This window comes from Excalfactoria chinensis, chromosome 1 (assembly GCF_039878825.1).
Source record: "Excalfactoria chinensis isolate bCotChi1 chromosome 1, bCotChi1.hap2, whole genome shotgun sequence".
In the NCBI taxonomy this organism is placed as follows: Eukaryota; Metazoa; Chordata; class Aves; order Galliformes; family Phasianidae; genus Excalfactoria; species Excalfactoria chinensis.
The window spans coordinates 60,218,242-60,229,494 of record NC_092825.1 but is presented as its reverse complement, the minus strand read 5'-3'; the positions used below and the strand labels follow the sequence as shown (position 1 = coordinate 60,229,494).

Below are 11,253 nucleotides of genomic sequence, written 5' to 3'. Positions count from 1 at the left end.
TCTTTCCCGCACACGCACATGCATCCACACACACGAAGTGACAAAGTGGTTAATGTCTTTGCAGGTTGGTGTTGACATCAGGTATCTTATTGCCACAGTCCAAATAGAGTACTAATTACTGCGAATGATGTCACCGTAGGCAGAGGAATAATCCCATCATTTAATTAGTTGAATGATTTAAACAAAGATTTGCATAGATGCACTAATCAGTTGCCATGAATTACAGAGCAGCAGTTGCCAGCGAGGGGTAACAGATCATACAGTTGGAGGGAAAAAAAATCTCATCTCCTTGAACATAATTAATTTAATTGTCCTCATTAGCTGTACCATTTGTTTTGATTTTATTTCTCCCTTTCCCCACACATAACTTCTCCCTCCCTCTTTTCTTCCCCTTCTCTGAGTACATTGGTTGAGAGAGGCACACACACACACTCACACTGCTGTATTTTCAGAGTGGTTGTGGCAGAGGTAGTCTACAAACAGAGGGAAGTGAGGATCTCCTGAGCGTGTGGGTACGGGCAGGAGGGAAGCAGGTTTCTGTCAAGTTTTGCTTTTCTCCATGTGCAGATCAAATCAGCAGCAAGGGGCTCTGTTAGTCTGCTGCCTCTGATTGTGCTTTTCGGGTTCTTGCTCAGGTTGGTTGTGGCTGAGTTTTGTTACTACTTTGAGGGATGTGGGGGGGGGGGGGGGGGGCAAATCAGGAATTGTGTCACTGCACAGTGTGCTTGTTCTGGGAACCTTTATCTATATACATATATATGTGTATATATATGTAAAAATGTAGAGGAGCTTAGTTGGAGGTGGGGAGAAGGAGTAACCTGTCCTAAACAGATGCATTTCTGAGTTTGCTTTGATTTTTAGTAAAAATACCGGATTACGTGAGGGAGGGGTGCAGATGGCAGAGCACTTCAATGCTTTTAAATCTTTCTTGGGTCTTGAAAGACTTCTATAATATGAATGTCATTCAAATTTAGGGTATATTGTAAGCTGACATCTTTCAAAGCTTTGTGGAAATCTAGCGTGGTGCTTCTAATAGCAGACAACAGATATTCACTTTGAAGTCTGAAAACTGTGTTCACAAATTCTTAATCTGGTCTTTCTCCAACTGCAGATGGCTCTGAGAGGGAGATGCTTTGGATTTTTTTTTTAACTTTATTTACAGTAGGCTAGGCTCAACATCTTTATTATAAAACATGAAGAAACAATCATCTGCGTGCGTGACTCAATATCAAAGCCTGCCGTATCTCTTCTGTGTTTGCACGTCTGTCTGTCTGTCTCTTGGTCAAAGCTCTTCAACACCTACAGCACATCCGCGTCTATTATTTTTCCCCCTCCACCACTAGGTAAAGAACAAGGCTCTGTCCTCAGCTTTTGGGGTGAGGATCCCGCAGGGGAAAACCAGCTTGCCTGCCTTCAGCTCAGAAAGTGTGGGCAGGGAGGTGGCATGGGTGAGCGATGCCCAGCACGTGGCCGGGCCGGGGGCAATGGGAGTGGGGAGCCTGCGGGGAGCAGCAAACTTTGACGCAGGAGTTTGCCCTCCTCTCTGAGCAGCCCACATCCAGCACTGTGAGAGGATGCGTTTTCACCTTCAGGGTTTTTTTACTCATTACTCATTAATAGAGAGATACGTATCTTGCCCTTTTTTTTTTTTTTTTTTTTTTAAATTTTTTTTTTCTTCCCCCCCCCTTTGCGTAGGCAACTTATTGTTTTGTTTAGGCAAAGTATTTGGGGCGGAGTGATGCGGGGGCACGCTCCCTGCTTCCCCGGCTCTGTTTCTGGAGCGCTCCCTGGGAAGGTGATCCTGAGCCGCTTCGGTAGAGGTCACTTGTGTGTGTGCGTGTGTGTGTCCCTGGTGTTTGTGTCTAGCATATGCATGTGGTTTTGCTGACTGCACTTGCAGGCTTGTAAATTTTCACCATGGGAAATTACCAACAAAGCCCAATCTGTCTCCTGGCTGCTTTGCACTTTCTGAGGGCGGCTGTACTTGAGCGAGCTGCAGAACGAGAGAGAAAGAGAGAGGGAGAGAAAGGGGGAGCGGGGAGGGGGGGAGAGAGGAAGGGTGGGTGGGTGGAGGGGGAGAGAGGTAAATAGCCTTAAATCGGAAGGGAGCTGCTTCTCTGTGGTCTTCCACAAGAGCTGCCTGGGCTCTGCTGGCTCAGTAATAACTGAGTGACCTTTTCTTTTGCTGTATTATGTCTGGCTGGTAAGGGATTGCATTTTGCAGCTGATAAAGCCCTGACTTCATTCAACTCGGCTCCTCACACGCTGCTTTAGGTAAGTTGTCTTCAGCCAGGACGGAGACAGACAGCCTTGGACTGCAAGATACTAAAAGGAGGACACCTGTAGCTCGGATGCGGTCAACACAATTACTTGGCGGATCCTTGAGGACCTCATTATTTTAAACTTAAAGAATAGCGATCTCCCTCCCCATCTCTCCCACCCCCCCTTTATTTTTTTTCCCCAAACAATGCTTCTTTTTGACCTTTCCCAAGGAGAAGAGCTACAAAGCAGCCACTGTGCTTATTGAACTGCCTCCCCTCTATCGCTTAATTGAGAAGGTAAGTGAGGCAACTGTGTACATAAGCTTTGGGTCATTTGTGTATGTGTGTCTGCATCACTCTCTCTCTCTCTCTCTCTCTCTCTCTCTGAGTCATAAGCCGGGGCTGCAATCCATACACACATCCCTGCACTGCAACTTTCGCTCGAGCTGCAGCTCTGCTGAGACTGTTTTGTTTAAATCATGTGAGGCTTCATTATTTTTATGATGAGACATGAAATACATGCAAGCGGAGGATGCTGAGCGAAACCCATCTAACTGGATGTCTCGAGAAATAGCAGTCAAAGTTAACAATGAATTGCAGCAGTCCCCCCCGCCTCCCCCCTCAACCCCCCCTCCGCCTCCGTTATTATTGTTATTATTATTCTTGCTTCTTCCAGAGCCGCTCGAAACGTGCTCTCAATTACCAAGGGAGTAGCTTAATTTCCCACTCCCCGGCTCTAATCCGCCAGCCTCCCCGTACAGCAGTTTCATTTGCAGCCGGCTCGGCGCAGGGTTAACCCTTTGGGCAGCGCGGCGGCGGCAGCGGCGGCCCGGAGGCGGCGGGGGAGCGCCGGGAAGCCCCCACCGGCCGTGGGTTACCCGGCAGAAGCCAGCTCTCCGCGTGGGAGCCTTTGGGGGGGGGCTTTTCGGCTTCCTCTTTTCCCTCTTCGCTCCCGGTGCGGCGTGTGACAGCGTGTGACAGCTCCGACAAAGCCGCCCACCGGCGCAGCGCCGGGACCCGGCGCCGAGGGGTGCCCGGGGACAGCGTGCGGCCGTGCCCCGCCGCCCTCCCCCCCGCCCCGCGCCGGGGGAGCGAACGCTCGCTGCTCGGGCCGGGCCTCGGCGCTTCCGTCAGGAGGAGCTCCGCGGGCGCCCGTACAGCGACTCATGCAGAAAAAGGAGAAAAGTTTTGGTAAGGCTGCCGGTGCGCTGGCTCAGTTCGCAGGAAGGTAGGGCCGGGGCGGGGAGCGGGGCGAGCGCGGTTCCCTCTGCTCTTCTCTCCCGCCAGCGTTCGCGTGTGCAGCGAGGAGACCCCCGTGCCCCCGGCTAGAGAGCCGCGCAGGACCGCAGGTGACAGCGGCGAAGCCGGCCAGGTGCAGCCAACCTCGCTGCGCGCATCCCCACGCCTCCCTCTGCCCCCACCGCCCCATCCCTGCTGATGCTTGGGAAAAGGAATTAGCACAAAAGGCTCGAGCGTCCGGCTCCGAAAGGGAGTCTTTGTTGTAGAGTGTATGTTTCTTATTTATTTTTTTATTTTGCATGTGAGCTGCATCAAAATTGAACTCAGTCTTGCAAATCTCTTGTTGGCCTTTGCCAAGCACTAGCACTTTGCTGCCATGGTAACTGTAATTAAACTGATAAGAGTGGAAAAATGTCAGTATCTCTGAGCCTTGCAGCTGCATTGGAGAAAAAGGGAATCAAATTGGTTCCCAGCACCACTGCTCTAAAAAAGGAGGGAGGGAGTGGGGGAAGCTGGGGGGAACACGACAGGGGTAGGAACATAGCTAAGCAGCTCCGTCCCTGAGATCTGGGTACATCTATTTGCTGTGATGTCCCTTAGGGGGCTACAGCCTGCAGGGATGCTCTGGGCCAGTGAACAGAGAGAAACAAGCTTTTAGGCCCAATCTCGCTTTCAAAAAGAGAAGGGGAGAGAAGAGGAGAAATCTTTTGTTTGGTGTCTCTTGGCAATCGACTAGCCGTGTTGGCCAAATTCTTTTAATCTGTATCACTGTTCCCAGCTGTGGGACTGCATTCCCATTTTTAGTTTTTACCTAACCTCCTCTTTTTCCCCCCAATCTCAAGCCACCTCCTTTATTAAAAATTTATATATATATATATATATAAAATCCTCCTTAGAAGAAGGGGCAGGAGGTGAAGTTTAGTTATATACCATGGAAAATTGACTCAAAAAGTATGCAGAAGTGTCTGTATTCAGAGTACTAAAAAACCCCTTACTTTTATTATTATTATTATTTTAAAAACCTGAGTGTTATGGAGTTGCGGTTACTTTGTTGTGTTAACTACAGAAGCTGAGACTGTGCGGATGAATGGCACAGAACAAGAGAGCATAATGGAGGCAATCAACCGTTAGGCTGGTTCACAATGCAATCCAGGCAATTAAAAGCTCACCAGAGTTTAAATGAAATGGTTCTACTTATTTCTGTGCACCACACTGCACAGGCTATTATTTATGTCTCTTTTTTTAATTATGATTTCCCTTAAACTGTCAAATAACTCAGAATAGCGGGGTCTCGAAGGCGATAAGAATTTTCCACGGAACAATTTGCATGCCAATCTAAAACTAGTTACCACTCTCCATGCGCTGCATGCGAGCTCTGAAATGTTTCTTCCCTTCTGAAACCTTAACTTTCTTTTTTTGCTTTCTTTTCTTTTTTTCTTTTTTAAAGAAGTCTGTGCATATTGTCCTGAATAATTGGAGCACTGAGTGCTTATAGGATGGAGCTACAAAGTGGGAGAGCCTCTGAAAAGGGCTCTCTTTTTATTTTATTTATTATCTTCTGCTGGATCTGCAGCTCTCATGCTGACTGCGCATTGTCCGTCAGTTTGCTGTCTTCTAAAGACCACTGCACTGATATGTAATTTGCCCCATACTGATTTCAGTATATATATATTTTTAAGTAGAGCGAGCTTTCCCTCTCCTTGCTGTGCATCCCCCTGTCCTTGGTTCAACTGTGTGTGCTGCGGTGAAGGAGGAGTGAGTGGGCTCTAAAAGTTTGTGACTGCTGTGGTGTGAGATGATAGCATCCAGTGCTGCCCCTGCGCATCCCCTGTGCCGTGAAACTCAGCTGTCCTTGTGGCCTCTCGGTTCCTGCAGGGACCCGTCCTGTGCCCAGATACTGCTAACAGAGCTCGTTCTGTCAGAGCTCCGCACCCTGATTCCAGGAAAGGTGATTGGAGTGACATGAGTTCATGTCTCTGCCTTCCCTCAGGAGCCTGACTTAGCCTTTTCCAGCAATCTTTCCTCTTTATCCTGGAATTTATGGCTACAGATCCCTTGTCAGTGTTTCAATGTGCATCAACAACCACTGCCAGGGACAGGAGTCACTTGTATCCAACTTATCTGGAGAAACGGGGAGATCGAGGGTTAGGAAGTTCTCTCCTCAGAAACGTGGATTGCCATTAGAAGTCTTATTCCTGACAGAGTGCTGCAGTTTGTGTGCAGTGTCCTTAGGGTTTGGCAAGGGGGAAGGAGAGAAGGATGCTGAGCAGGATGGGGAAAGTGAACTGAGCTGAAATAGAAGGGCTTCACCTGACAGTGATAGGCACTGAAATGTCTCCGTACTGATTGCAGGTCTGTTCCGGGATGCAGAATATGGACAGAAGTTTACCAAACTAAAGGGGAAAACCACGTTCAGTTTTTGCAGCTTAGGTGTAGCACTTTGGATACGTCCGTGTTTTGGGAGCTCTGCCTTCGGAAGGAAGGGGCAGCAGGGTGGCCAGGCAGCATGCTGTGCTCCCAGCGTCATCTCAAGCTGCCCTGGGTGCTGTCAGCATCAGAGCTTCTGTCTGCACCTGGGGATAGCCAGTTGTGGGGTTGCAGCCTGTGGGAGCTGCAGGTATGCTGACTGCTGCTCAGGGCAGCTGAAAGCAAACACAGACTATGTGGGAACTGACACTGTACTGGAGATCTGATGGGAGCGTTAAAAGGGGGGGAGAGATGGTCTGGGAGGTGATCTGTGTTAGGCTGTATTATGCCATACAGGAGAAGTAATCGGGTATTCCGTTCTCAAAGTTAAGTGTTTTAATCTGGGTTTGTGAATAAAATAGCATGTGCAGTGAATTCAGAGCTACATAAAGCACTTCTTGGGGTGCTGCTTGTGTTTTGTTTTGATTATTCTATGTCTCAAAAAAAAAAAGAAAAAAAAAAGAAAAGAAAAAACAAACACACACACACACAAAAACAACTTTTAAGCAGTAGTTTAATTTTAACTTTCATTAAAATTGAAGCAGCTTCGTTGTAAGTAAAGTGTGAAAAAGATCAGATCTGTCAAAAAGGAAAAGCGTTCCTTCCCTCTTAATAGCTGCTGCATACTGAATCCTTAATCTGGAGATGCTGACAGCGGGATGTCAGGGCCACCTTCTCCTTGCCTTGAGCTCAGAAGTGTGGGGCTGTTAGCAGTGCCTCTGAGTGGTGTCTGCTCCATTCCACTTCTCTCTGTAAGGAGGGTTTGGGCTAACCAGTGTGACAGTGCTCTGTCTGCATTCCGAATGTAGCAAGAGCCTCAAAACACTGCCAGACTGTGTGCCACACAGCGCGTGCCGGGCTTGTATTTATAACACAATAATCTGGTGTTTGCAGCATATTCCTTGAGAATTACCATGCTTGATTGCTGCAGTATGCTCTGATGCTGGCTTATTCAAACCCTGTTGCTGTTGCATCTCGTTCCCCTTGCAGAGCACAGCTGGGATCAGGGACACGGTCCTCCTTATCAGCCGACAAAATTTTTACATTACAGTTTTTTTCTTTAAAGCCCTTAACTGCTTTAGCTGCTAGTTTATCCTGGCTTCCCTCAAGCTAAAGATTAAAGTCCCAGAGCAGTCCTTCTCGCTTCTGAACTTTGTCACTGAGTTCCATGAAGTTGATGCCAACTGCAGTCTGTTTTGTCTCCATGTGGTAGTAGAGCGGCTCAGGGGTAAGCGTGCCATGGGCTCTGAAGGGATATTTATACATATGCAACTTCACAGATGAAGCCTTTTCACCAAACATATATATCGGCGATCCTATAAGACTGCCCTGTACAAGACTGCATTGGTCTGGTACAGGCGCTTTACTAAAGTCTCTGCTGTTTTCAGTGTTTGTAGTCGTCTGCTTGTAGCTGTGTTACCTTGCTGCTTCACGCTTGCACCCTGGGCTTAGAGGAGCCCTCTGGTAGCTGGATATGCCGCAGTGCTCGCTCAGGACAAGCACTATGTGTTCATTCCCAGCCCTTCCCAGTCATGGAGCCGGTGCAGGTCACAAGCTCTCATCCTCCCACTTGGGAATGAGAAACAGACCTCACAAGTTGCTGAGTGGTGTAGGAGCTGCAAGAGGAGCATTGATTGCAGGGTAATGGGAAGGCATCAATGCCATTTTGATACTTATGGATAGAGAAATAAAGACCTTGGATTATCTTGTTAGGAGCTATAGACATTCGGCAGCAGTATGGCCACGGTACGTCGGGGTGCTCGCTAGGAGAACTGTCTCTGTAATTCAACAGCTAATTTAATAGACAAATATATTTGTCCAAAATGCATGGTAGGATATATTGCAAAGCTAGGAGCTGGGATGTTATATGTCACAGTGAGAGTAAGAATTAATATTTCTAATTTGTTGACCAGCTTCACAGGTGAAAGTCATGAGTTCAGCTTGATAAACCCTGCAAAGTCACATAGCTGGTTCTACACTTGCTGCGGTCCGCATACATTCAATGCGTTTCACGTACACGTATGTATCCCTGGGATGCCTCAGCTTGCACAGCATTTAGCCTCTTGTCTTCACAGTACTGATATTCATAAAGGCACGCTGTACCATCACTTCAAAGATTACACTCATTTTCATGTTTTCCTTATGAGACCTTTAAAAATAAGTAAAATAAAACAGCAGCCTGTTCGTGTTCTCTCTACCTGAGACTGTCTTTCTGAGGTGGTATGCTGCCGTACCAACGGAGATGTGCTAACAGAAGCTGGGGCTGCAAAGCTTTCCTAAGAGCAGTAGTGTAGTGTTCTTGATGAGGAGCTCTTGAATTTGCTGTTCTTTGTTACGAGACTATTTGACCTTTCCCAGTTGCTGCGTTAAGAATGAGGTGCCGTGCCCTGAACTTGGGAGAAGGATTCTCCTGTCGGCAAAAGCATTTATTCTCATCTTACAAAATTCTTGTTGTGATGCTCAGATGCACTTTAATGAGTAGCAATTTTTTTGTTGTTGCTGCATCTCCGATTGGCTTAAAACAGTGAGATAACCTGGTAATCGAACTGCGTGTCTGTTTTCTTTCCTCTCTGATGCCTGTTTGATGTACAGCAAAGCGTCCACAAGGCTATGATTTTGCTTCTGCTAAGAAATTACTTTCAGAGGATCAGTGTGAGTGTAATCGGCTGGCAGTTCATGAGACCGGCCAAGAGAGACCAGTCTGTAAGCACTTTGGGGCAGCGACCTCCTCTCCCCATTTACAGCAAAACTGAGGGCCATTGATTTGTTTTTTTGTATAGATCTCTGGAAGGCAGCCGCAGTGCTCCACATGCCATCGCTCAACTGTAATCCACTTGTGCCCATTCTGTCCCTTAAATAGTGGATCAAGGGTTTTAATTGTTATTTAAATACACTCAGCTATCGCGTTCAAAGGTATATATAATTAATGGACACCACTGGACTCGTTTTCCCAAACTATCTGTTGGATAAAATTGAGATTAGAGAGTAGGGCAGAATTTATTATTATTATTATTATTTTCTGTGACAAACTAGCAACTGTCTGACCTTGAGCAGCTTATTTTAAGGTCAGATTTTTCAGCAGGTCCTTAGACTGAAGGATGCACTGAGAGATGCTGGTATTGAAGTCTTGGTAAATCTGATTGCTTCATTCATGTGCCTAAGAATGGAAATCTTAAAAACAAAACCCCCACTGCAAAGATATCTGGGCCAAACTTCCCTGTAACTCTGTCCTCGTACCTTTGATAGTTTCAGTCGTTCCATCTCTAGAATCTGGAGTGCAAATTAGCCCAAACGCACAACTTTAGGTATATTTGCTGTTGCATATAGACTGCTTGTTTAAATTTTTGAATGCTAAACATTGAGTACGTTGGGCAAAAGCATCTGGCTCTTCAACAGGACTGTTTCAATTTTCCATTTTAATTTTTCAGTTGTATTCCTTTTCAGCAAAGAGAGTGGATAAATGAGGTGGACCGCAGACCAATGGAAGTTTCTGCTCTCAAGTTTATTTAATGTTGTTTTCAGCTTGCCGTGGACTCGCCAGATTATGTCATCCTGTCTCTGCCGTTGCCTTTATAATGAACTGGGTGTGTGTGGGAGGGGAGATGTGGAGAAAGAGAAGACTGTGAGGCTCATTCTGGAGAGTGTCTGTTTTCACCCTTCTCTCCTCTTGCTGTGTTTCAGGTATACAAATGCTCTCAGTTCAGCCAGACACCAAGCCGAAAGGTTGTGCTGGCTGCAACCGTAAGATTAAAGACCGGTATCTTCTAAAGGCCCTGGACAAATATTGGCATGAAGACTGCCTGAAATGTGCCTGCTGTGACTGCCGCCTGGGGGAGGTGGGCTCCACTCTGTACACCAAAGCCAACCTTATCCTTTGTCGCAGAGACTACCTGAGGTAGGTCGCGCCTGTGTCGTGTTCCCTGAGAAACGCGGTGAGCCTGCTCAGTCCTTTCTGTGCAGGTAGTGGTGCACACACAGTGCTTGGGGGCTGCAGGACAAAGCGTTTGCGGAGCATGAGGCAACCAGCTGCAGCAGAGAGGTGAAGCTAAATTCAAAGGTAGTACTGCATGCTCTTGAGTTTTGTGATGCTTGTAGCTGTGCTGGGGAGGTGAGAACAGAGTAACCCCTAGTCCAGCACAGCTGATCCTCCTAAAAGCAATGCAATGTTCAGCTTGAAAGAGCGGGGCCGCCTGAGTGGCCTGCAGCTGCTCAAGAGCGGGTTGGAACGCTGCGAGCGCTTGCTCCATTTGGCTGTGCATATCTGCTTTTGCCCTTTGAGCTCATCAGAGGGATTGTGGTGGTGTTTGGAGCTTTAAGGAATGTTGCCATTTATCTGCTAGAAGCTGTACTGAGACAATCCACTCACTTTCCCGGTGCTGATGGGCTCCAACCAGCCCACTGATCTGTGTGGGACGTGGGTGACCCAGAACTGGTTCTTAAAAGTGGCAGACCATCCCCTGGTTGATGCTTCTTGGAGATGGCAAACCATTAACTGATTTTCTGCTTTCTTGTTTGCTTGTCAGTACCTTCTCAAAAACAATTGCGGTATAAGTTGGCACAGTACCTGACTAGAGCGTGTGTTTATAAATAGAGCTACTTGCAGAACCCGAGTTTAATTGAGAAGTTTGGTCTCTCTGGGCTGTCAATAGTAAATAGAGAGAGAGAGAGGCTCCTCTGGGGTGATTCAGAGCACCTATTTCCTAGAGGAGCACCTTCTGCCGTTCCCTGCAGAGGGGGCCTAGTGAGACTGGCTGCCCGAGGCAATTGTGAACTCCTGGGAATATTTCCCCTGCCCCTTTAGCAAAGTCTTTTCCTTTTAAAGGGGCATTCAAGTCTGTAATACATTGGGGAAAAATTTAAGTTCTCTTTGCATGTGTTAACTTAAAAGTTCAGTGTAGACACAGGTAGCAAATACGAAGTTTCCAGGTTGTATGGCATGAGTTGGCTGGTACAGAAATCAGGATTAAAGTGTTAACAGCTCTACGTTACAACCTATTTTTTTCTAGAGTAGTGCAAAATTGTTTTCAAGTGTCTTAGGTGTTTGCTGAGCTGGAGCTGCAAGGCAGCTTAGGGTTCTTCAGACGGGGCCCTGGACCGCTTAGTGGTAAAAGTGCTCTGCTACTCATAAAAGCTCCATGAGCTGAGCAGAGGATGGAGTCATCATCTTACAGCCGTTGTGTTAAAGTTGCCAAAAAAGTAGCTAACATAACCTTACTTTTGAAAATGAAGAGGAAACTGTTTCATGCAAGAAACAGAAAGGGATCATTGTACAGAAACCTAGATTGCT

The 11,253-nt window shown here is 47.1% G+C and overlaps 1 protein-coding gene across 9 annotated transcripts in view; it reads left to right on the top strand.

The window, feature by feature from the left end:
• The first annotated feature begins 475 nt into the window (after nt 1-475).
• Nucleotides 476-11,253, top strand: part of LMO3 (LIM domain only 3) — a 58,381-nt gene continuing 47,603 nt past the window's right edge. The window contains exons 1-4 of one of the 9 annotated variants that reach the window (XM_072327047.1): nt 1,771-1,820; nt 2,275-2,558; nt 2,938-3,452; nt 9,648-9,861. In XM_072327047.1, coding sequence (XP_072183148.1) covers nt 3,428-3,452; nt 9,648-9,861 — 239 coding nt within the window. In that variant the 5' untranslated portion in view covers nt 1,771-1,820; nt 2,275-2,558; nt 2,938-3,427. Of the gene's footprint in view, nt 636-1,758; nt 2,559-2,937; nt 3,453-3,548; nt 3,770-9,415; nt 9,551-9,647; nt 9,862-11,253 lie in introns of those variants that run through there. The other 8 variants (XM_072327134.1, XM_072327214.1, XM_072327230.1 and 5 more) reach the window with 8 other exon arrangements.